Source organism: Ambystoma mexicanum, chromosome 9 (assembly GCF_040938575.1).
Source record: "Ambystoma mexicanum isolate Mex_15411 chromosome 9, UKY_AmexF1_1, whole genome shotgun sequence".
In the NCBI taxonomy this organism is placed as follows: Eukaryota; Metazoa; Chordata; class Amphibia; order Caudata; family Ambystomatidae; genus Ambystoma; species Ambystoma mexicanum.
The window spans coordinates 452,326,409-452,353,737 of NC_090931.1; the positions used below are offsets into that span (position 1 = coordinate 452,326,409).

General features: G+C 44.8%; 1 protein-coding gene across 1 annotated transcript in view; it reads left to right on the top strand.

Moving 5' to 3' along the window:
- LOC138488168 (ras GTPase-activating protein 4-like) overlaps window positions 1-27,329 on the top strand; it is a 1,092,176-nt gene that overhangs the window by 1,018,329 nt on the left and 46,518 nt on the right. Inside the window, exon 17 of the mRNA XM_069614957.1 lies at window positions 26,060-26,197. Within this exon, the coding sequence (XP_069471058.1) occupies window positions 26,060-26,197 (138 nt within the window). The remainder of the gene's footprint in view (window positions 1-26,059; window positions 26,198-27,329) is intronic.

The window sequence follows — 27,329 nt, forward strand, 5'->3', positions numbered from 1 at the left end:
TGTGTCCTGGTGGTCCTATAGACAGATGATTAAACTTACCTGTTTGCTACGATTCAGCCTTTCCTTGATGAGCATGTGGTGAGAGAAAATTTGGGAGCATTGTGTATCACGAGTGCATTTTGGCCAACATAGAGAAAGCTGAGGAAACCAGAGGGGATACGGAAGGGCAGAATGATTGTAGTACTCAGTCACCCAGACTGTGAAGAGCTCTTAAGGATGCTGCCGTTTCCAAGGAGCTGTGCATTGCTGGGCACCAGCTCTTCTCATTTCCTGATTTCAGCATCAAGACGACCATTATAAAGAGAAATAAAGAGTTGGACTATAGAAAAGAGTTTCTGGCACTGGCGATGGCTGCATCAGTTTGGCAATAAAGGTAATTTACCAAAGGAAAAGATGTGTGGTCTCTGGGCAGGAGGTGGCCATATCTGCCTCGGGAGGAGAGCTCAGTCGCCTTGGAGGCAAGACGACCGGAGCGGTGTCCAGTCAACTCGTCGAAAAAAAACTGGTCGACTTTAATTTGGTCGACGCAATTTGGTCGAAAACCATTTCGTCGAAAAAAATTTTTTATTTATATATTTATTTTTGGGTTTTCGTTTTGTTAAAAAATGGGTTTTTAGAGAAAAAAAGGGGGTTGGGGGGGGACCCCCCCAAAAAAAAAAAAAAAAAAAGGGTTAAAATAGAAAAAAAAAAAATTCGACGAAATGGTTTTCGACCAATTTGATTCGACCATTTGTCTGGTCGACCAATTTTTTTCGACGAATTCACTGGCAACCGACCGGAGCAACACAGGTTCGATCCCCGGGTCCGCGCTTAGAAACCTCTCTTATAAATAACCAATCATATCATATTTGGGTAGTGCTCATAGTGATGCTGGGGCTGCAAAGGCTTATGGATGAGTTGATTACATGATGCAGTTTGGAGTGTCAGATTCGGCTGAATTTCTTCCAGATTACACATCTTGCATTCAGCCGCACTGGGTACACGAGCGCTCTGGGGCCTGGGCACCCCCTAATCCCCTCCCCAGGAAACGTCATCAGCACTAAAAGTCCCTATACTTTCAATGGGACTTCCTAAAATTCTGTCCACCGGCACCGCATTCCTGCATACCCCCGGAAATATCAGCTCTCCTGCTTGTAATTAGCCAAAGGAAGAGGTTTTGAGAGTGGGATCTGCGGTTGAATTTGATGGGAAATAAACATTGGCTGTGTGACTTTGCTTGTGCTCCCTATAAATAAACAGAATTTTTTTAAACAATAGGCCAAGGGCTTAGAGAGTGGAAATTAAGTTGTTGTGGTGGATCCCTCTGCTATATTCCACTCTGTGAACAGAAGTTAGGCTATATGGGCACTCTCTGTTCATGAAAATATACTGCACACCATGAAATGGGCACTTGCACCAAATACTAGCCCAGCCCACTTCATTTGCCTTCCTGCCACCCAGGTACCAGCAACAATGCTGCCCACACCAACAAGAAGCTTTCTAAAGTGAAGAAGGATTGACAACACAGATATTGTACAAAAAGGAGATGAACGGGGGAACTTCAGATACCTTAAACTATTAAAAGGTTAAATGTGTACTGTTGCAGTGGGCATGCAACAGACAACTCCATATACAAGGAGAAGTTTAACACCTTTGCAGGGAGGGTTGGGGGATTAATTTAGGAGCTATGAGGCAATCATATAAAATATAAAGGAAGTTCTAGGATGACGTCAACATGGAGCGGTGACAGGTATATCTTGAGAGGAGCTAAGGTCGTAGACAATGTCACTTTCTCTTTTGTAAATGACAGAACTCAGAGTTGCCTCAAACATGGAAGTGTCCATTAGTTCACTCGCAGTCTTCAGTGCACTTTATGTTGCTGTCAGGGCTGGACTGCCCCACCGGGACACCGGGACATCCCCCGGTAGGCCTCTGGCCTGTAGGGCCTCTTTTTGAGCAGAAGGATACACATGTGTTAGCATAAACACATTGCGTGATTTTCCTCGGCTCCGTCTGGGTGGTTTGCCTTGAATTGGCTGCCACCACTGATTGAGGCAGAGGCACTGTCATTTTTTATTTTTTTTCCCAGCATCTGGGCTGGGCCCGCGCCTGCGCAGGGCCTTCTGGGCTGGGCACCAGATTGGAACTGCACGTGCCCTGCCTGCAGCCCAGGCTGCGCCTGCGCGCACAGTGCACACATTAGCAGGCAGGCAGCTGGTCCGGGCTGCATGAGGCCTGGCATTGCAAGCCACAAGATCGATCGATTGTCAGGTGAGAAGCGACTAGCGAGACACACTGCACGTTGATGATATGTATCTCGAGTCTCGACTCGAGATTGTCCACGTAAGTAAAGTTAACTTGCAGTGGCTGCCTGAAATCATTCCCCAGAGCCCTGTTATTGGGCCGTAGAACCGTCTAGGCCAGACTGGGTAGGCACATCGATGCTCGGCTGGTGTGGGTTCAGCACCTGGGTGAGGAAGAGCCCAGCCGAGCGTCGATGCAGCAGGACCTACCCCGGCCTGTCTCTGCTGGTAGGGCAATAAGGCAATGCCCGAACCAAAGCAAAACAAAAGAGTTGATGGCTGGAAGGTTTAGAATAAATCTTGACCTCTGGCATTGCTCTGGGCAACCCTCCAGACCATCGTTCTTCGCCTGCCAAGCCATTACAAAAGGGGAAAAACCATATGCAAATCAGGCTTGGTCCACCCCCAAAGGGGTAGTCCAGCCCGAACTGCTAGGTCACATCCCTTTTGCACGAGACCACAAGCATCCCCAGACATGTTTCAGCCTTGTTGGGCATCATCAGTGAGGAGTAGCTTGGGTCTCTGGGCCCAGCAGGCAAGGGACCCACGTCTGGGCATACCCTTCCCACTCGGGGTGACAATAGCAAAACAAAAGAGTTGATGGCTGGAAGGTTTAGAATAAATCTTGACCTCTGGCATTGCTCTGGGCAACCCTCCAGACCATCGTTCTTCGCCTGCCAAGCCATTACAAAAGGGGAAAAACCATATGCAAATCAGGCTTGGTCCACCCCCAAAGGGGTAGTCCAGCCCGAACTGCTAGGTCACATCCCTTTTGCACGAGACCACAAGCATCCCCAGACATGTTTCAGCCTTGTTGGGCATCATCAGTGAGGAGTAGCTTGGGTCTCTAGGCCCAGCAGGCAAGGGACCCACGTCTGGGCATACCCTTCCCACTCGGGGTGACAATAGCAAAACAAAAGAGTTGATGGCTGGAAGGTTTAGAATAAATCTTGACCTCTGGCATTGCTCTGGGCAACCCTCCAGACCATCGTTCTTCGCCTGCCAAGCCATTACAAAAGGGGAAAAACCATATGCAAATCAGGCTTGGTCCACCCCCAAAGGGGTAGTCCAGCCCGAACTGCTAGGTCACATCCCTTTTGCACGAGACCACAAGCATCCCCAGACATGTTTCAGCCTTGTTGGGCATCATCAGTGAGGAGTAGCTTGGGTCTCTAGGCCCAGCAGGCAAGGGACCCACGTCTGGGCATACCCTTCCCACTCGGGGTGACAATAGCAAAACAAAAGAGTTGATGGCTGGAAGGTTTAGAATAAATCTTGACCTCTGGCATTGCTCTGGGCAACCCTCCAGACCATCGTTCTTCGCCTGCCAAGCCATTACAAAAGGGGAAAAACCATATGCAAATCAGGCTTGGTCCACCCCCAAAGGGGTAGTCCAGCCCGAACTGCTAGGTCACATCCCTTTTGCACGAGACCACAAGCATCCCCAGACATGTTTCAGCCTTGTTGGGCATCATCAGTGAGGAGTAGCTTGGGTCTCTAGGCCCGAACCAAAAACACAACAAAATGCTAGTTTGGGCCTGTTTTTTTTAATCAAAGTGGGCCACTCTTTTGGCCCATGTGGACCGGTTTGACAAGTTACTTCGCTCTACAGCTAGTAGTTTTGACCAGTGTTGCTGAATACATTTTGTTTAAATTGACCAATTTGCATCACATTTTATCAAAAGCCTCGCCCTTGGGTACTACTCAAACAGTCTGTCACAAAAGCAATGAATTGCCACTTGCAATTGTGGGCCACTTGTTCAAGGTGCTCGAGATAATGTTATTCCCCAGCCCGACCCCGGCACCAGGTCAGACTCCGGCCGGTGTCTGCAAGTGGCTTGTCTCAGCCCAGACTGTCTCAGGTGGCATCATCCGTGCACGTCACCACAACTCTCCAAAGGTTGTGCACCCATTACACGTCCTCCAGTCCGCGTGGCTGTGGCGAGAGTCACCTCACTCCACCCCTCCAAAAGCCACGTGGGGTTCCCTTATCGCACCACCGAGCACATCATAAAGCGCCAAGAGGTGGCCATGCAAATGACAAAAAGAGCGCTATATAAGACCCAGCACATAACATAGGCACCTTGCACACAGAATGGGACCCATGGCACCACGTGCCCTCCACATGCACACTGCAGGGAGCACAACAGGGGCATCGCGTGCACACTGCAAGGGTCACCACGGGGTGCAGCACATGCACTCCGGCACACCTCGCGACCTTTTCACGTTCGGAGAAGTTTCAAATCAGGTCTCCTCTGGTCTGTGATGGCCATTCACTGCTACTGTTGATGAAATGAATGATTTTGTTCAGTTAAGTAACTTAATTTAAAGCCTGCAAGTCAAGTTACTTAACTGAACAAAATCATCTTTTTCTTGAATCATGCATTATTTGCAGTGGCAGCCAGTCCCTCAAATCATTCCCCAGGACAGAGCTCTCCAGGACTGTCCGTCCAGGTTCCCTGCCTGGGGAATGTAGGGCAATGGCAGCGCGCGCGAGATGGGGGCTATCGCTTGTTTTCTTTTAAAAGTTGTGACTGCCAGTGACGCACAGAATCTTCAACGAGCAGTAGCTGGCCTGGTGCAGTGATTAGAATGCTTGCGTGAGTCTAGCATGGCTCTCAATGATTTCATGTTGATAAATATGTTAATTTCTTATTGTGTTCCGGGTATGGAACGTATAGGGAGCATCAGCATGCAGTGTTCGTAGCAATCTAAGCTTTTGAGTGCAATAGGCGCTTTGCTCAGATGTGTCCCAAAACCAACGTTTTTAACACATTAGGCACGAAATGTGGATGGTTCCATAATGAGACCCCTCCCTCCCCCTTCACAAGTGGGAGATTATGAGACGGAAATAAGTAGAATTCAGTTCACCTATAGTCTTGAATGGGGCGAGGGATTTTAGAAGGTAAAACTTTATGGGAAAAACATTTGTGTCTGCAAAATCGTGAGTCTCTTTCCCGAATAAGGAGGAGTTGGCGTGTATGCTTGCCCGGCAGCAATGTACATATCATTTTGTTGGTGCATGCCTGGCACACTCACGTTTTACCTGCTGCAAACGTTTCTACCCAGTGGCAGTAAAACGGCTCTTGAACTAAAGTAGTCACCTAATTTCCACAGCATATGTCCATATGCCTTGGCATCAATCAGTGACATCACCTCTGGCCCCACTGCTTGAGTACAAGTAGTGACAGCCTACATTTGGTCTCCTTTCGAGTGAAGGGTGGGTGGCACTAGGGAAGGAATGATGTCAGACCGAGTTATGCTGCTGGGGCCTGCATTTGGCATTACATGGCACATGGCCTTCTGAGGAGGGAAGGTGGCATTAGGGAAGGAATGAGTTTCAATGCAAGCCTGCCTGGTCAGAGCGAGGTATGCTACCGGGCCCTGCATTGCCTTGGGAGAGCAGCTGCAATTCTGCTTTGCTTTGCTCTGTCCACTGTGTTTGAGATGCGCGGCATGTTCCTGAGTCGTCGTGTGTTCTTGTTATATTCTGGCTTATGTCCATCCACTGTCATTCTAGCATTCTATCAAATGCTTTTGGACATCATATGTTTGGGGGGGCTCTGAATATCCAGCGTTTACAATTGGAAATGATAAGTTGGCGTTGCTATTATGAATGTTGTAGTGTGGGTATAACGTAGCTTAATTTATTGACTTATTTTATTTCTTTGATTTGTGTAACACGCCGAGTGACTGAGTTTACTAGATGAAATATGTTGACTATTTCTTATGAATTGTTGAGTGTATGCGAGTTAGAGCTAAGGTGCAAAAGAGAGGTTTGCCTGCAATGGTGAAAAAGACCCAAGGTTCAAATGTCAACAGGGTTAGAGAAATAAATAGGGTGCATAAGATGGTAATAAGATCGCTGTCTCTGTCTTCCCTCTGTTCCCCCCTTTGCCTGGTCACGCCTTGAAACATTTGTGTATAGCCGCGTTATAAATGCTTTATCATCAGATGATATCATGGGCTCTGTGCAAGGTGGTAAGAGAGACAGGGAGCAAGTGGGGTGTCACAACAAGGGTGCTGCCAGCAAATGGCGTATGAATGTGCATTGTTGGGAGGATGAAAATAAATTCAGGGTGTGTGGCACAATGTATACAAGGGTGAGTGAGAGGTAAGTAGGGTGCAGGAGAGGAAGAGAGTGTGAGGTGAGAACGATTGGTGTAGAGTGTGTGGTGAAGAGAGCGAGGTACACATAAAGAAGACCGGTTACAGAGAGTGGGCTAGAGGCAGAGGGAGTGTGTTAAAGAGGGCGTGCACTAGAGAGAGGGGGAGAGAATGGTAGACACAGTGAAGTAGAGAGGTGGGACTATATTAGAGCGAGGGAGATGGAGTGTGATAGGGAGAGAGAATAAAAGAGCAATTTGTTATTATTTGTGTAATCCTTCCTCATTGTTCTTTGGATTACAGGGTCACTCACCCCTTTACTGAAAGGTCTCTGTCTGCTGAGGTAGCTGCTAAGGGGCCCTTTTTGTGGAGTTTGGCACTGTATGTGCTATGGGGACGGGGTAGAATGAGGCACACTCTGCTGTGTGGAGGTGTCATGCGTGTGCAATGAGGACCTGCATGTGTGCTGATCAGCTCTTAGAGGCCTTCGTTGTGCTGTGTAGCCTGAATATGCACAGTATATGAGATGGGGCACTGCTTGCGCTAAGGGGCCCGATGTGTGCCAAGAGGCCCCCGATGTGTGCCAAGAGGCCCGGTGTGTGTGTGCTGAGAACCTTTTTGTGCTGAGGGGCCCCTTTATGTGCTGGCAGACCTTTGAATGTTGTGAGGAGATTCTGTGCATGTGGAGTGGCTCCTGTATTTCATGGGGCCCAATGTGTGCTTTGGGCCCCTCTATGCATGGTTTCCCATTCGGTTCTATGTGAAGGGTGAAAAAAGATCCATTGTGCTTAAATGTTTGTGCAACAGGAGTTGGAAAAAAGATCACCCTCCTTTCCCTGTTCTCCCACCCACCTATGCCACTTCCTAACTCTCTGGGGGACACCACCAGCGTCCACCAATATTTCACAGGCCTCCCCGCTTTCATTATCTGGGGGCACTACGTGGAACTGCCATGACTCATCCACCCTCTCCTTACCTGACCCCTCCACTTCCCAGACCATTCCCTGCCTACCTGCCTATTCCCTCCCATGTTGCCACTTACCACTGCTCCCCCAACGCTGTCCTGTCCCCTTTCGCGTCCTGGTATTGTTTTGCAGTATGGGGTAACGCCGCCCCATCGATGCGCCTCTACCAGTGTGGCAAGGGCCTATACCTGCCTGTATGAGTGGTGCTCCACTGTGTGCTGATGGGCTTGTAGTTGCTGAGGAGGGCTTGTAAATGCAGGGGCCTTTCATGTACCGAAGCACTCTTTGAAAGTGTTGATGAGTCCTGAATGCGCTGATGGACCCCATAAATGGACTGATCAGCATTTTATGTGCCGAGGGGCCAACCCCCGCATGTGAATAAGGTCATGTATGGGGGCGCATAGTGCGTGCTGAGTGGCCCCTGTGTGTTCTGAGGGGCTCCTGTGTAATGCAGAGTCTCCTATAGTGCTGATGGACCCTATATGTATTGCGGAGTCCTTGTATGTGATTGGGCCCCACAAGGCCTTAGATGCACTGTTTTGAGATGTGGGGCCACTACCTATGTGTTCGAAGGCCCCTGCATGTTTTAGGGAAGCCCAGTATGTGCATTATAAAGCTCTGCCCGGGCCCTTTGGAGACTCGGTCAGATTGTCAGTACATATTTTGGCACAAGTGATGAGATACCTTTGAGAATTAAGTGCATTTGAGAATATGGTGACCTGCCCATTTCTCAACCTAATGCAAATAAAAAAGTGCATTATCTCAGCTGTTTTATTTGCATTCGTTTTTAAGAATGTGCCCCTATATGTGCATCTTGTTCTGTTACTTAATAAAAACATTTGTTACAATCCATTTATTATTTGATATGTTGCTTATGTTTATTGAGACTGATATTGCACTCGTGGTTTGTCCATCTATCATTGAAGATATATTTTATGAGATCATGAACTTACTTAAAACATGCATTTTTAAAATCCATATATGATTATAACATGGTTTAAATGCACTAATTTAGACTAATGTTATTCAACATCTTCTTGGGGGATACTCGCAATCCCCTCATAGAAGGGTTGGGCTCACACGCTATGCTAGCTCCTTCGACGAAATATGGGGCCACTTTGAAAAAAAAATCCAGGGCCACTTTTGGTTCCCAGTCCAGCCCTGATTGCTGTTGGTGGTTGCTTTAGTAGTAAGTCACCCTCTTTGGCTCTGGGGTCACGGATTCAGAACACCCCTTTGAGACAGAACGTGTGATGCTCTCTGGCCTTTGAAGGCACCATCAACAATTAACAGCAGGAATGGATCCCCTGTGATGGAGTGCTTATCAGACTGAGGTTATTCTCTCCCACAAGCCAAGGTTCACCATGCTGGGTTTCTTCATAGTAGAGGTTTTTTTCAGCTTCTCAGGTTATGTGGCTTCTGCGAGGCTCCATAAATGCTCCTAGCTAAGATGCTGTGATCTCAGTGCTCCCACCAGGCCCCTGGCTTATAGCCACTGAAGGCTAATAAACGACTGCATGTTTTTTTTCAAAACTATTTGGCTCTTGCCGGTGTAGAGTAGCAGCTGCATGCCTCTGCAGGAAATCCTGTCTCCCTAACCCCCATGTTGGAGACCTGGGATTGTGCCGAGTTTGACACCAGCAGTTGTGCCAATACTGCAACGTGTGTTCAAAAGAAGATACCCATTGAGACAACCGTACCGAATGTATCCCCCAAGTGATGACAAAATAAGGGAGGAACTCCCTGAAGGAATATGAAAAAGAGCAAAGAAAGAAGCTAGTGATGTCACAAGAGACATATACAACGTCTCGAGATACTGACTGAATAGGATGTATCGATCCTATAGAAACTAATGAGGCAGTAAAGAATCAAGAGAACCTTTTAATACGAAAAAGATCACACATGCACGAAGTGCTGCAGAGAATCAACCAATCAATAACTGTACAGATGCTGAAACGCAAGTAGACTAAGTCATCATAGAAGCTGTCTATCCGTAGTGAATAAAAAGCAGGCAAAGCCGCCATTGTATAGAAGCTAGACATCGGTATCATGAATTTAGTAAGCTAGTACTCATGAAGAGGAAATCGAACACTGTGTTGCAGCAAAAATAGGCTGAATCATGGAGCTGCATGGCGAGGTTGTCTGGCCTGGAGTCAAGACTGAAGCAGCCAGGGTCAGCTATCTATTCATCAAAGGAGGAAACGTGAGAAGGATGAATCATCACTTGTTAAGGTGCAAAGAAAGAACACTAAGAGTGCCAAGTTTTATTAATTTAGAGCAGTTAAAACCTGCAAAATGGACCAGATCGCAAGGCCATGTTCAAAGATGACCTTCATGGCAGAAGGCATGGGTGATGAGAGATGCTGTGCTAATTGGGTGGGGAGGTATTGTCATGACCCCTCCTCTTTGCACCTGGGTCTGGGCTTACGTGCTGCTAAGTGAACCGAATGTTCCAGACCTGGAATCTAATGCTTCTTAAGATTACATGTTTTAGAGGTAGGCATATGTTGTCCACCTGACAGTGGGGAGCCAATCACAATCCTGGTTCCTATAGAATGTGTACTTAAATATCCCCTTTAAGCCTATCCGGACCGTAGTAGTTTTTTTATTATTTTTTATTATTTGCCACGTTCTATGACATCACCTCTGACCTATTTCCGATATATTTCTGATATATAAACTATGTTTTGTGAAAAGATCACTGGGAGATCCTGAGGGTAAATCTGTTGATGTTCGTTGTAAACTCCCTGTTTTAGATCATTGTTAATACAACAGTACTTTGCCATCTTCCTGAGTTGGTTCAGTTATTTGGATTCAGAGTTATTCTGTGTGATCCTATCCATTGCATGCATGTTTCTAAAGGGCCCTAAACTCACGTGGTAGTGGTGCAGATGGTTCAAAATATCCAAACTAGTTCCGCTCCAGATTTTCGGATGATCCTCCACCATTAGCTGGAAAATCCTGTGGAGTGGCTGAATAGAAATAAACTTACAAGAAGAACCGAGACGGTGGGTAGATTCCCCCTTTGAAGAATTACTTCAATCCATGGGCACTTTGTGGACAGAAGGATTAGTGCTCGGATTGAAGGAGGTGTCTATACTGAGGGCATCGAGTCGATTCACGAATGGTGAGTAGACTAAGGGGAATGGTAAAATAAAGGGACGGAATTGTAATCATTTTGAGTAACGGGAAATAATTGTAGAGGTAAGAGAGACCGCCTAAATATTTTGAATTCAAGGGAATTTCAAGGAGACATTTCAATCTTTAATGGAAGCAGGGTGAAATATAAAATGTGCAGTCAGGACTGCGTAAGGTAATGTCTCAAACCCGTACAGGGAAAAAAAAGTAAAGGCATGGGAAGAATTGATAACAGTGTTTTTAAAGTGTAAATATCTGACTAGTCTAAATATTGTCTGTTGAGTAAAATGACGTAGCGCAATAGAGATTGTGAAGAATTGAAAAAGTAACAGAGAGTAAAAATAAAGTGTAGTAAAACGATTGGCACCAATCAAAAGAATAGATATACTGTTGAAACCAGGTGATTGAGCAGCAATTGATTGTGCTTGCTCATTTTTGTTGTTTTTAAACATTGAAAAGTGATTTGAGCCAAGGTAAAAGGTTTATTTAACTGTCTGGTAAGTATCAACAGTCGATTGGGACTTTATGGGGGATACTCCTATCATGCACCTATGCAAGACATTCCCAAAACATATGCCCAAGCTCACACAGTATAGTGCAGAACGGGTAAGAGGCACAGCAGATAAAATGCTACTGCCGTGGCCACAAGGGGGATCATTGTCAAGAGTGGTATTGCAACACATGACCACATACTTGCATGCAGCGTACACAGGGAAGAAATTAGAGAAAAGATTAGCGATTTTAGAGCTTTGGAAGATGTATTAAGAGGAAAGAGAAGACCTGCCACCTGAGGAGTGGAAGCTTAATCAGCATAAGGGGGAAGGCATTGAGCCCTCAGCTCCCCTTACCTTGCCTGAGGCAAAGAGTGTTGCTACGGAAGAGATAGGAGTGTTGCTACGGAAGAGATAGGAGTGTATCCTTTAAAGGAATTAAGAGCAGCAATGGGGGATAGTAATCCAGTATATGAACCCCCGCTTACAATAGCAACGATAGTGTGGAAGAGAATAAAAGAAAGGAAGAGATTTATACGTTTATACACGATAAGTGAAAGGTCGAATTTGTCGACAGAAATAGACTGAAGGAAGCCTGCTAATGGATAAGGAAGTCAGATGGTCAGATCTGGAACAACCTAAAGATAGAACGCAGATCCTGTAGCATATCCTGAGCGTCACAGATGACGATCACATAGTGAGAAGGCAGAGTCTCCACCATATGTAAGCAGGTTAAGATTAAGGTCATTACCAACAAGGAGACAGACAGGGACGATTACCCCTGCTATGGATAGACGAATAGTGGGATCCGACTATTGGATGGGATTCACACAGTTCCCCTTGTTAGAGAGGGGGGAGCAAGACTGCAATTCATTCCATGGCCACAGATGGACAAGGATAACATAAAATGCAAGCTAGCTAGTTTGACTTTGGGGGCTGTGAAATGGATATACGAATTAGAGAAAATAACAGGAGGAAATACGCTGGCCATAGGGGACATAAAAGCTCTTCTGGCAGCCATTCTTGGAGAGAGGGCCGATGACATATGTAGGAGAGCGGGATATTCAGGTGTGACTGCACAAGACACAGTGCGTGATGGAGCGCTTTTTAATAATTGTAGAGCAGACGTTTGGAGGGCTCTCAGGGTACAGCATCCTTACACATCGGATATGGGTGCAATTATGTGTAACGCTCACCTGACTCCCACGGGGGCGCTGGTCTGGTTCGCGCTGCTGTGACCTCGTCTAAGGTGATGCGCAGGGTTCGGAAGACGGACTGGACCGGGCCCCAGATCTGGCTTGTCTGACTCGCAGAAGTATCCTTCTGTAGGTGAGAGTAGGGGGCTAACTGTCTGCGGGGTAATGCAATCGGTCTCCCACTTACCCCTCTCACCCTCCTCAAAACCCTTCTGTGCTTCCCCGTAGCGTCTCACCTTAGGGTCTGGAAGGACGAGCTCTCCATCCTGCTTCTGATGCAGGGGCGCGTTGGTATCCAGTTACGTCACTGGATTTTCGGATGGGTGAGAAGCAAACTTGCTTGGCTTCCAGGTAAGTTTTTCTATAAGTGGTTTCCCTTGTGTCCATGCATTAATGTTCTAATGCTAGTGTCTTTTTCCCCATAGGGGCCGGGGTACGGAATGCCGGGGAACAGGCACCGACCCGAGGTGAGCGGTGAAATCCTTGTGGAAATCAGGTAAGTCTTTAATGAGTGTTTTGGTAATGTCTTTTCATTCACTCATTAACGCTGATGTCTTTTTCCCCTTAGGGGCCGGGGTCCGAAAATGCCTGGATGCGGAGCGGACCCGAAATGAAAAGGGAATGACCCAACAGGTAAGTCTTGACATGGAGTTTTAGCTTCCCTTTTCCCTTCTTTCTCTCACCTTTGTTCTTGTCTTTTTCTCCCTAGGCGCGGGGGCGCGACTGCGAATCCGGATGGTCGCTGCTGAACATGGAGGCGCCCTGTAAAGGTGAGTAGAATGCGGCGCTGCAGCGATCAATGCGATGTGCTTTTAAAAATAAATGTCTTCCTTTTCAGGATTGTCGGCGAAATGTCTCTGGGATGCAGATTTAGCAGGTGAGGCCTTTTCCTTCTTCTGTTCTCTTGTTCCCTTCCTTTGCAGGTGATTCAGGATGCTGGCAGGTGTGGCAGAAGTCAAGATGCAGGAGCAGACACGGTGAGCGTCCAGCTGCTAGATGCAGAACAACGCGAAGCACGTGTGGCTGATCGGGTGTGGTTTAAATAGCCTTGGAAGAAGTTCCTAGAATGTGTCCTTCCTCCAATCAGGTATGTATCCTTCCCTGACCACGCCCGGGTGGTAAATGAGTCCCACAGGTAAAGTAGTTCCTTTCAGGCCTCAAGGAGGCCGGGGTTCTGCAGCATGGTCTGCATCAGGTAAGTGCACCCAAACACTTTCATAATGAGCCTGGCGCCTATGGCGCCAGGACTGGCGTTTTCTATGAGCCTGGCGCCATAGGCGCCAGGACGCTGTCCAAAGGGCCCCTATAAGGGGTTGCTGGGACCTTCCCCGGGGACTTGATGTCCGCTTTCGGGGATGCAGGGCCTGAGCCGGCTCCCCGGGAGCGGGCATCGTGACATTATGAAACGTAAAATGAAGGAAGATGAAGACCCTATTGCTTACATTCAGGATATTCAGGAGAAATGGCAACTTGAAACTTGCGAGCCGGGGGAAAAGACAGTGGCATTATTTTACCACATTTTATCTCAGGGGTTGCCTGAGCTTGTACAGAGGCAGATGAAAGTAAGGATGGAAGCGAAGCCATGGGCTAAGATACAGTTGACGATAGTGAACCATTGTCAGTTATTACAAGAGAAAAACAAGAAGAAAGATGAGAATAGGAAGATTGCGGAAGCCAAGTTAGTCAGAAAAAGTTGTCAAAATTTGCCATAGAAGGGGCGGTACTGACATGCGGAGCAGGATTGGGAATGCAGGAAGCAATAGCTACATCGCAGGCAAATAATTTGTGCCCGATGGACCAAGGTGGGTATGGGTTTACGCCACAAGGCTGAGGTATGGATTTAAGAGGAAGAGGAGGTGGATTTCAGAATAATCAAGGTGGGTTTTCAAAATACACAGAATGAGAATCAGAGTACTCAGGGGGGAAATAACCAAGGAGGGATACCCAGGAGAGTTCCTCCAGTATGTTGGAATTGTGGAATGACAAGACATATTGCGCATGTATTTGGGAGCAAAGGGAATGTACAAAATGGGCAATTTTCCCGAGGGGGGACAGCTTATCCTCTGCCATACAGCACACCGACCAGAGAGGGCTTTGCCCAAGATCACACATCTTATCAGGCACAAGCACCGCAAGTGCAACAGCAGGGACAAGTACAAATGAATCCGCCATAAGGGCAGTTTCAGAAGCCCCTATGCAGACACAGCAGTATGCAAATACAGGACAAGTATTGACACCTAGAATAGGTGTCACTGTGGTAGGAGGAAATCCTTTCACAGGGACAGGGATGAACTTGTATCCACAATAGGACAGCTCACAGAGTGACTTGACGTGTTCAGTACTATCTGTGCACCAGATCCCCAAGAGGAACCAAGGGTCGATGTGATAATAGGAGGCAAATTCCTTTCTTTTCTTGTAGACACTGGAGCAACTTGTTTGTGTATAGGAGAGGGAAAATATCCAATGTCAGGTATTGCCAAGAATGCTCAAGGGTTCTCTGGAGCTACAAGTCGAGTTCCTTTTACTGATAAATTACCAGTCTCCATAGAAGAATGTGACATGTCCGTTCCTCTGTTATATTCACAACAGATGCTGGTTAAAATTTTAGGAAGAGATTTAATGACAAAACTTAACATGACAATTTCATTTACTGACCACGGATTAGTGTGCTCCACTCCAGGAATATGCTATTTAAACGTGGGAGTGTTCATACTGGTGTTTACAGGGCATGTGGCTCTGTGAGGCATTCCAGTAGATCCAGAGATTTTTTATTTGGAGTAAGTATTTTACTGACATGGATACCTAGCCTGGTAGGAAAGATTGTGAGTATACCTGATGAGTTTTTATTTCGACCACAAATACCTATGGATGAGGAGGATGGACAGACTATTCCTATAGAATTGGAAGCAGCTATAGTACGAAAGAAAATGGCAATGCTCAAAGGAGTAGACGATGAGGGTAAACCATGGAGAACAGTGATAGCTCTTGAGGAGGGGTACAGATTGACAGACATATCTGATGATGATATGTTCGGAGAAGAACGATGCGATGATGAAGTGGTGTTCTTCATGACCATTACATACTGGATAAGTATAGAGAAAAAGGGAACTTCCACAAAGACAGGCGATAATGTGGCAGCGACCAGCATTTTTTCAGGAGGATCTTGAAAAAGTGCTGAGTGCACTATGGACCACAGGCCCTTATGACATAGGTTTATTCAAGGGGCTTCGGGAGGTTAAAATAAAGCTTAAGCCAGGAGCAAAACAGTACCCTGTGTCTCGAGAAGCAGATGAAGGTATATTTCAGCACCGATGAATCAGGGGATTCTGGTACCTTCAGAGTCATCCTGTAATGCTGCGGTGTATCCAATTAATAATAATTAATATAAAGGAGGGTTGCAGAGGATTTGAGACCTCTTAACCAGATTGTAGATGCTGAGTTTCCTTTAGTTCCTAATATAGCAACAATATTATGCAGTATGCCAGTAGAAGCTCGATACTTCACGGTGATTGACTTGAAAAATTCATTTTTCTCGATCTTGTTGCATAAAGACTCTCAAGACTTGACTCAATTTATGTTTCGCCAAACGAGACTAAAACATACTAGGCTGATTCAGGGGTACTGTGAGTCCCTATCGATCTGTAACAGAGTCCTACTGTTGGATGTAGGCAATATCGATCTTGAAAGTGCAGTGATATAATACATTGATTACCTATTGACTTGCAGTAAAACAGAGGATGAGTGCAGACAGGACTCTATCCAATTAATAACTATTCTAGCAGACAAAGGATATAAGGTGGAAAAAAAGAAGTTACAGTACTCCCAAGAAGAGGTGTCATGCATAGGTCAGTTCATTTTGCATGAAGGAAAGAAAGTGACACTTTGGAGAGCTGGGGCAATCATGAAAACATCTAAACCGAACACAGTGAGACAGATTCAACAGTTTTTAGGTTTGTGCAAATACCTAGATTAGAGCCTGGATTAGGAGTGATGCCCAGAGTGTGGCCAACACTTTAGGTGATGAGAGGCATGATTATTTGACATGTATGACTACCAGTATTTCTTTAATTTCAGATCAAGTCAAGCGTCAGTGGGGATGGCCTAAGAATACGGAACAAGATAAGTTGGCAACCAATCCAAGTGAACTATTTCCACCACCTAAGTTATATATTGGGGACCTAGTCCTGATCAAGAATTTCACAAGGAAGTGGCATGAGCCTCGCTTTTATGGCCCATTCCGTGTTGAAGAAGTGTCCCCTTCTGAAGTTAAGATACAAGGAAGAAGAGCTTGGCTCCACTTAAACAACGTGAATATTTATAAAGGTGAGACCCTTCCTCCCACCATTGCTGATTCAGAAGCAAGACAAGAGGAAGAATTCATGCGTGTGGAAACCCGATCAATGACTAAGAAGAAGGACGATAAAGCAACGAGTGATTAACACATACTTTATTTGGATGGGAATTCCATAAACATATCTTATATATATTTTAGCAGGAAGTATGAGGACTTGCAGAGAATTCCAGGAATTTTGAAACTAACTTTTAGAAATATATGGAAGCAGAGAATAATGCATCAGAGTTATTCCTAAACGTCAGTTCTTGATCAGAAATTGGAAACGAGATCAGTATCCAGATTCATTTTGTGGAGAATATTTGTTTTAAATGATAAAAACACATGGTACCTGCCGACAGTGATGTCCATCGCTTATGGTGGCTGTCTTTGTATTCATACTTCAATCTTACCCTGCTCTTGTTAGAAGAGACGTTAATATTCACACTTTTTTACAGGATCCTAAAAATGGTCCAGTGTGAAGAAGACTCGTTATTGCTATAATTGAACAAATTATGCAGTTGTAGACATAAAAGAAATATGATGACTGTATTAAAAATGATTAATGAAAAAGATGGCATGATCATAGAGATTGAATAAATTCAGCAAGCAGTAGGATGGCGTGAGAAATGGTTGCCCAGTTTTTTATGCATGAAATACATTTGCATGATTGTTCTCGTTGTCTTTCTGTTCCTCATCTTTCACAGAATGTTTCTACTGAAAAAGAGCTCTTATGGTTCTCCCCACTATGAAAACGAATAATGACAAAATCTTTGATCTCTATAAGTATATTGGGAAACATAAAAGAGAAATGCAGATGAAGATAATGAAGGGATAAATACATATCTAGATAATGCAGCTCACCTGGGGAATAACATGTGGTATCAACACCTGAAAAAAATGGGGGAAAGAGCATCTTATGGGAGTTTTATATGCCACTCTCTCATCCCCTATGCCATGAATACAGTAAGGTCTTTCATTTCGAAGGAGTTTTCAGCACACGCTAAGAAGTGCCTCAGCCATCTTGCAGCATGCACTACTTGAGAACAGTTTCAAGGAGTTGGGCGACCTTGCTATGGAGTTCAAAATGGTTGTTTCCATACCAGGATGACTATATCAAGACCACACAAATGGAGAGGAGCCTGGATGGAAGAGGAAGATTCTTGTATACCCTGCTGCAGGACAGGATGAGGTGATCATTGAAGAAATGAAGAGAATGAATTGTCCTGATGTGACAGAAATGGCAGGATCACCTAGTTGTTGGGAACAAACTCAAACGTTGATCTATGGACGAGTGCTTACCAAGAAGGGATGAGAAGATGGAATGGTGTCATGTGCAGCTCATCTTCTGAAGATGGACTATGTGCAAGAAGTGCAGAAAGTAAATGATGGATGCTTAAAGTGATGGGCCAAGCACTCCAAACTACTGACATGGGATCAGGCCCAGTAGTTGTAATCCCATTGGTTAATGCGACACTGTGCTTCCAAAGGCATGTAAAGAACCATATAGGATATAACAAAGAATGCAAAACCACAATTGACATCCCCATGATGGGAGAAGGGACAGCTGTCCTTGTGGATCGATATTGGGCTTGTGGATCTAGAGCCTATATGAAGTTGCCCAAGGACTGGGGCGGTGTATGTTCCCTGGTACTGATTCTGGTTCCAGCCTTAGTGATTCCTCAGAGCGTTCTGAACATTGGGTAATTTCCAAAAGTGGATGCCCATTTGCGAAAGAGAAGATCACTTGAACTTCTATGGATAAAAAGAGAACATTAGACCTCAGCTAAATCAATAACAGCGTATGACACCATTCCTGAAGAGCACAAGTTATTCAGCAAGACTGCTATGATAATGAAAACCATATTCATGCCTGTAATTCAGACAGTAGCCAACACCAAATGGTTACAAATCACCAGATGGAAGCTTTTGCTGACAATCATAAGAAGAGCTGAGAGCCATACGACTGATGACCCTCCAGAACCGATATGTCCTTGATGTGATCACAGCAGTGGAAGGAGGAGTTTGCGCCAAAATCGGGCTATCATGTTGCATATTCACACCTTCTCACGATGACCAGAATGGGACCTTGACAGAGCCCATAACATTGTCGACAGACCTGCATGCCAAGATGGAAGCCGAGACAGATGACATTGAAGATGACAGAAGGTTTGCCTCTTTGTTTTCGTGGATTCCACTGTGGTTGGCAAATATTTTAAGTTCTTGGAGTGATACTGGTGTTAGTAATGTTCGGATTCTATGTAGTCAGGATGGTGGTTGCCCTCTGCAAGAAAACGGCAAAAAAGGTGATATGGAAGAAGATCATGATTGATGTCCAACATAATCAAAAGCTAAGGAGATGACAGATGAAGCTGTCAGGAAATAAATAGAGGCCAGCATTGTAGCACCTGGGGGAACAAAGTTCCTGTATCCAAAGAATCATAAGAAGTATGTGTGACGATGGGTCTATTGTACCCTGAATGGACAATGTAACTACATGACCTGGAGTGTAGATGAACATGTGAAATCACCAGGCACCCTGAGGGGGGTGTTAAAGATATGGACACCAAAGAATCACTTCTGCAAGAGAAAATACTGTGGAAACGATTGAGGAGAGGGTCAAGGACTCAACCAGAGGGGGGAGTTAAGAGGAGCAGCTGCATGCCTCTGCAGGAAGCCCTATTCCCTTACCCCCATATGCTTGAGACCTGAGATTGTGCCGCATTTGACACCAGCAGTTGTGCCAATACTGCAACGTGGTTCGAAAGAAGATACCCATTGAGACAACTGTACTGAATGTATCCACAAAGTGATGACAACCTAAGGGTGGACCTCCCTGAAGGAATATGAAGAAGTGCAAAGAAAGAAGCTAGTGACATCACAAGAGACATATACGACTTCCCCAGATACTAGCTGAAAAGGATGTTAGGATACTCCAGAAACTAATGATGAAGTAAAGAATCAAGATAACCTTTTAATGTGAAAAAGAAGATCACACGTGCATGAAGTGCTGTAGAGAATCAGCCGATCAATAAGTCATCATAGAAGCTGGCTATACATAGTGAATAGAATGCAGGCAAAGCCACCATTGTATAGAAGCTGGAGGAAATCGGTATCATGCATTTAGTAGGCTAGGACTCATGCAGAGGAAAGGGAAAACTGTGTCACAGCAGAAATAGGCTGAATCAAATCGGTATCATGCATTTAGTAAGCTAGGACTCATGCAGAGGAAAGGGAAAACTGTGTCACAGCAGAAATAGGCTGAATCATGGAGCTGCATGGCAAGGTTGTCTGGCCTAGAGTCAAGACTGAACAGGCCAAGGTCAGCAATCTGTTCTGGAAAGGAGCGAATGTGCGAAGGATGAATCATCCCTTGTTAAGGTGCAAAGAAATGACACCAAGAGTGCAAAGTTTTATTCATTTGGAGCATTTAAAACCTGCAAAATGGACAAGATTGCGGTTTCCTTTCACGTGAACCAAGGATGAAAATAGAGTTCGGACTTGGAGTCCCAGAACACAATAGTGAGAGTTCGCACTGCCATGTATTCTAAAGACAAGGCCAAGTTCAAAGACAATCTTCATGGCAGAAGGAATGGGTGATGAGAGATGCTGGGCTAATTGGGTGGGAGGTAGTGTCATGCCCCATCTCCTTGCCCCTGGGTCTGGGCTTACGTACTGCAAAGTGAACTGAATGTTCCAGACCTGGCACAAGCATGCCAACCAATGTTTCTGAAGATTACATGTTTTAGAGGTAGGGATATGTTGTCCACCTGACAGTGGCAGTCAATCACAATCCTAGTTCCTATAGAATGTGTACTTAGATATTCCCCTTAAGCCTATCTGGACCCATAGAAGGTATTTCATTATTTGCCACGTAGTATGACGTTGTCTTCCTGATATGGTTTGGTTATTTGGATTCAGAGTTATACTGTGTAATCCCATCCATTGCATGCACATTCCTAAAGGGCCCTAAGCTCACCAGCTTCTGATTTATAGCCCCCATTAGGTTCATTGACAAGATCACCTTGCTACCTATTATCATTTAGGCTCAGCAACCTGCTCCTTACACTTTCTCCTACTATCTCTGCCAACACCCCAACACTTTGGAACACCATCCTTGCTCCCTCAGTCCTGGTGTCTTTCTGCTGCCTTTTATCCTGCCTTCATACCCTCAATGGTCTTTATAAGATCTGTGGTTGGTAGGACGCTGCCCTCCTTGACAGTAGGCTACCTAATTGTTTAGTGCTTGGTGATCCCACTTTTCAGACAGGGGTTCCCATTTACCTGTTTACTTCCCTCATTTGCTGTAAACATTTTGGAGTCCTGTGCTCAGTCATTTGGGCTCCATCGACTGGGACTTTAACTGGGCCGTCTCTATCTCAGGAATAACTGGCACAATGGCCAAGTGTTCCATGGCCCAATCCACACCTTTCATGGTAACTCTTGTACTTCCTATGTTTTCCCCCAAAACAATTTTTCACTTGCGCTGTCAAACAATTAACACAGAAAGGGTGCCTCACGCATGAACAAACTTATTATAACAAAGTGGAGGTAACTATGAGAATACATTAAAATAAGCTAAGAAATGCAATATAGAGCCCCACACTTTTACTGATTCATTAATAGAAGTACAACATCAGTTCACAACCCCAGTGGAGATCTCCACAGAACTAAAAGGACAGGATCCCATACCCAAAGACTCAAACCAAGAGCTCACAGCAAAGGTAAGGTAGGGCAGGAAAGAAAAAAGGTTCTCAGCTATGCAGTTTAAGCTCTTCCAATGCAACCAAACTGATTCTTATTTTTTTTGTCCGCTCATTAAATAAAGGCGAGGTCTGCGGGTATACATCGTCCTTGCTAGTTTCTTAAACATAACCGTTTCATAAATGATTGTACCCTCAAATGTATCAACCAGTCCTCAATTAATGGCTTTTCCCTAGAATTTCAGAGCTTGCATATTGCTTTGTTGGACACTGGAAGGGCTTTGTAAAACCACAGAAGCTCATATCCCTAAGGATGCACAGGGATCTATCGTGCAGCCACTATAGGACAATCTGCTGGGGGATTCTGTCTAAAAGCGTGCCTGTCACTAGGTCCACCCTGTCCAATGCATTCTCGAGTTCTCCTACAACTCCATCCACATCACGTGGCCCAGTCAGTTCACCCCCATGATGCCCACAGCCCCAGCACAAATTGTTGTCCTGAAGCCCCAGTGTATTTGCGCCAGCATCAAGTAATGGCAATGCAAGGCCTTTTGTTGCACATGTCAAAGAGATAAGTCAATCTCACTTCTATAAATGCCAGTCCCAGGTTTCTCCCATGTCAATTCAGAAATCTCAATGCCCAAGTCCTCCATGCATTTCAGCCTTAATTTATTGTATCTATGGACCAATCACCTCTTTCATAAAACCTGGAAAAGTGACCACAGAATTCTGGCTTTGAGAGAGGTCCCCGCAAAGTTTGGGCCCATCAAGTATTTCAGCGGGCAATGTCTAGCATGTTCCCAACAGCCGAAACCAAAGAAGATCTGCAGTACCCAAAAGTCAACAGGGATACTAAGACATGTTCTACCCTCTATATTTTAGCACTAACCCATCTCTTCCACAACATCGTCTTCATCTCAAGCTGTAAAACAGGGTGATGCCATAAGGATGCCTTAACATGAAACCAGTGTCCCTGCTCATGTTCGTTTAGCCAGGCGGTCCAGACTTGATTGATATGAAATGCTGTAGGACTTTGTCATCCTGGTAGGGGTAACTTATTCATAGTATACACATTGTCATGGCAGAACAAGTCCACAGTGCTACATTCGATGCCTATGCGATGGGGGCATCTATAACAACTGGGCCAGTGAAATGCCTTCTTCAAAACAAATCCCCTGCAATATTTTTCTGATTCTGGAAACCCAGCTCTCCCTTTCCTGACATTTTTCTCCAAAATGTTCAAGGTAATTTTAGGAACCTTAACTCTCGCCACAGAATAGCCTTCACAACATCTATGGAACATCTATGAATAGACAGAGACTGGAGAACGAAAAGGGTCTTAAGAAGAAGGCACATTTTGACAGTATTCACCTTGGCCCATACGTTAAGAGTCAATTTGTCCCACTTAATACCTGTTGCTTTCAGGTTATCGATGGCTATATAAATATTTAGTGCACTTAATTCTTTTAGATACTTAATTAGTTTAATGTCCAAATACTTTACAGCTCTGACAGACCATATAACTTCAAAACCTGCAAAGTCTTCCCTTTTTCACCCTCCAGGTATTGGAAGCACATCTGGCTTACTTCAGTTAATTTTGCTGGTGGCCATCCTTCCAAGCTCATTCATAATTCTCACCTCCGGCCAGTCATCCAACACACTGTACTGTCAGCATAGGATTTTATCTTGATTTTCTTATTGCTAATCCTTACGCGCTGCACAGCGACTTCCTGCCTAATAATCCACCAGTGTTTCAATTTCAAAATCAAACAATAGAGGAGACAGTTGGCACTCGTGACAGATGCCCCTTTATAATGGAATATTTTCAGATACTGCTCCATTCACCCATATCCTGGCAGGAGCTCCACTAACCAGACACCTAAGCAAGTCCATGAAGTGCTTTTAAGACCAAAGCTCTCGGGGTGAATTCCAGACAACCCCAATCCACCCTATCAAAGGCTTTCTCAAAATGCAACAAATGGCACCGGCCCTTCTGCCTTCTAGCGGTCCCTATCACATCAATGCTTACCACATGGTATCATACCCATATAATTTCTGAATGGTATCCCCCATTTCCCAGCATGGAGCACGGAACATTTAACCACATTTTTGTGGCACTTTTTATGAGGGGAGGTAGCACGGTTAGGGAGTCGGGAAAAGGGGAGTTTAGGGGCAGTGGTGGGGGGAGAATAAGGAGCTACTGCACAAATTATGTTGAATTGTCCGCGGGAAATCTCACAGATCCTTCTGAAGAGAGCCCATTTGCATGTATCCAATATCTGAAGTATACACCTATTCTGGCGGTTTGCAAAGATTTTAGAAAGCTTCTTCACATCAGCATTGTCGGTGTTAATTCTCACATTTTCTGTAGTCCAGCTCAGGTTTAAGGATTAATAGGATTAACGCCTCCTTCAGGGTATCACACATCTCTCCCCTGCTCAGAACATGATTAAAGAGATCACGTAATAGGGTAAGGCTTGAAAGAACACCTGATAGAACGCCACGATAGACCTGCTTTCCCTGTGAATTGCCTACTTGCGTAACTCTCAACTCACACGCTTTTGGCGGGTGTCACTCGCCACTTAGACAGCTCTCTCACCCGCCAAGCTCCCTAAACGTCCATAGGAATCAGTGGGCTTTCACACGCCAATTATAAAATCGGGTGTTTTCACCCGCCCAAGGGCCATGAAAGGTTGAGAGCTATGTATTTGCAGTTGCCCAAGCGCCTCTTTTACGTCAGAGAGGACAACTTTCCCACTCAGCATTTCAGCATTAGCCTCGCTAATACTTGAAAGATTGATTTTATTTAAAAAAAAAAATACTGCTAAATCCTGTAAACTATGAGTAGCCTTCCCTCCAAGTAACTTTGGGTAAAACCCTCGAAAGCAGGTGCTTATATCGACCCTGGAAGCACTCACTACTCAACCATAATCCACCAGGACATTAAACTGCCATGGGTTTTCCCCCACAGTGCCAAGGCCTTTTTTGATGATTTCAGTATTTCACCATGCAAAGCCTTCTAACATTTTATGCTTCACGAAGAGCTATCTCGTCCTTGGCACTGGGGAGGTAATCCCAAGGACGAGATACCTCGTCCTTGGCACTTAAAGGGTCAGACTCCTAAACCCTGCAGAGTTAAGGTTGCGGAATTGCTGTTTGGGGCTGTTACTTTGTTACTGGATGTGGCTTGCTGAGCGGTTAAATATCTTTGTGCAAATTGCCAGGGCTCCTGTCTCTTTAAGAAGCCATGGTTCCCGCCTGCAGTTATTATGCGGAAGCAGGATATCGCTGTTAAACACAGCCCAGCCGCCCTTGCGTCGATAAGCCCTGCAGAGTTAAGGGTGAGGAATTAATCTGACTCCTTTCCTGCAGAGCTTTCAGCCTGGGAGCAAAGAGTGCGGCCGACTTGCCTCTCTGTTCCCAGTATGCCTGTCTCTTTTAAAAGACACCTTGCTCCACCATACCTTCTTGCCCACGGTCGATTTCAGAGTCCATGGATTTTTCAGATTTCAATCATATTAAAAAGTATGGCTGGGGTGACATAGTGCGCCCACACCTGGCCCTGACTAATTTGGTCCTTCGGGTCTGGACCTGTGTGAATCTCATTTGTGACAAAAGTACTTACTGACACCAATGACCACCTAACCTTGTCTGGCTGTCTATCAACAAAAAGATTTTTCATCTTTTGAAAGTTGGCAGTTCAAGGCCAGTATCCTGTTTACTAGCAACAAAATCCACCCCATTTCGTGTATTTAGGGATTTCTTACTACAACCTTTCTCTAGGATCTGTTTCCCTGGTAAACTTGGGGTTCTTTGTAACTTGCATTCTTCTTAGGTGAAAGGGGACGTTTCAAAATGTTCCAAATGGCAAAGTGCGCCTACATTTCAATGCTTCACTGAACAGTTCCTTTCCATCCTTTCCATTATTTATGAAAGCCGCATTCCTAAGGCGGTGTTTATTTAATTTCCTTATTGGAATTGGGTCTTTTCCAATAGGACTAGCAACCTTACATGCTTTATACCAACCAAGAGCCAAACTGTTATGTACAGCTACTGGTTTACTTTGTTTTACCGATTTCAGCAGGAAACACGTCATTAAAACGTACTAGATATGCTGTTTTACTAAACCGATTTCACATGACAGCTAGCTAGCATTTCCTAAACATGCATTCCTGGGCACTTGTAAGACTGTCACTCCTTTTTATAAGTAGAAAAGGTTGCACTACGATTTGAAGGCTCATTTTTACACATCAAAATTAATCATGAGAAATAAAAATGTATTGTCTTGCCGACTGAACATTTTATATTTTTTGATACATGACAGCCCTAACATGTTTCTCTATTTCTTATCTGAAACACCAAAGCTCGCTTTTGTTGAAATGTATGTATTCGATATTGTGAGTATCGGCGTTAAAATAACGTTAACTACTTTTGCCAGTATGTTTCCTTTTTTAAAATAGGTTCTAGGATAGGTGCTGTGCATGTGTGGGATTTTTCAGGTTTATTTAATCTCATTATAGAAAACCTTGTTTCAGACGTTACGTTTTTGTGCAAATTTCCTGTGTGTTTAGGAGTCTGAAACTAAAACATTCACATTTTACTCAATAAATAAAGCACACAGAAATGCAACCCAGAATTCTCAAATCCAGCATCCTATCCCGGACATTCCCAAAACAACACAAACTACACCACATGTGATGTTTTACAAATGTGTGGGGGGCTTTGTTCATTTGAACATACTGCTTTCCTGAAAAATGCACCTCTACCTAAAGTGATGAAATAATATTGTGTATTGGTTATCCAGGGCGTGGCTCTCAATGTGTACTTGATGTTTTGTATCATTTCAGAAAAGCTCCTTTATTCCATTATCAAGGATACGAGGGGTGGAAAAAGTCGAAGAGAAAAGTTTTGGAAACTCATATGTGATGCAAATAATATACACAGAAGAACCAGGAGACCTGGAAGCGTTATACCTGCAGTGCAAGGTACAGTGGCCTGTCATGTATACCCCCCCTAACAAGAACATCCCTAAATGGGTGTTAGAAATCAGAGTGTGCTTTATGTTGTGGTTACACTGCCTCTATTACGATCCTTCCAAGCAATGGAGTGACAAAGAAGAGCAGGCCCAAGAACATAGCAGGCAGAGAGATCAAAAACTAAACATAATCAGGCAGTAATGACAGGGAGATGAAGCAACAGTAAAGGAAAAACAGATCATGTTAAGGAAAAATGGTGAACTGTAGTGAGGATAAAAGAAAAGGCGAGGGATAAAGGTAGTTGGAGAAGTAAATTGAGGGAGTTGTAGAAAAGAAAAGCACCTGGAATAAGGGAGAGAGACATAGAAATAGATGAACTGGGGAAGAAATAGTAATGGCAAAGTAAATAGGAGACTAGATAGAGAAAATAAGAGGTGAGATAGGCCCTGGTCCAAACCAAGGCAATGCCTTGCTCACTAGCCTATCCACACAGCTGTGTGCCTCATCAAAGGCCCAGCAAATACAACCACATAATGCTCATACTTATCGATTTTCAATGGCTACCCCAACAAGCATGTATCAACCTTCAAAACCAACTGCATCATATACAAAGCGGTTATCATGTACGCTTTCTCCTAACTGGAAAACAAAGTCACTATTTGTGGTGGACCGTGCATCACCAGAAGCCAGGGTACAGCCAGACTAGAGTAGTGCAATTGTAAAAAGAAAGAATCAGGAAGCAAGGGTTCTTGGTCTTTGCCACAGACTACTAAAACTCATATCCATCAACATTATACTGTTTCCCACCCTCATACAAGAAATCAAGACCCTCCTCTTGAAGTATCACTTTATAAACACACCATAAGATATATCCTCAATTAGGTACAACATCCAATCTCACCCATATCCCTCCTCATGACCACACTTTACTGCCCACCATCTTTCCACCCACACATCCCCTGTAAGCACACTTAGATGTTTCCTACTAACTGTAAATGTTAACTATTCCCTTCTGTATTTTGGTAAGGACTAATGTATTCCTGTGACCCATATCTACGTACAGTGGTCTACTGCTTCCCAAAGCTAGGTTTTCGCTCATTTCATGCCTAAAACAAACTAAATACTATAAGGATATATACAA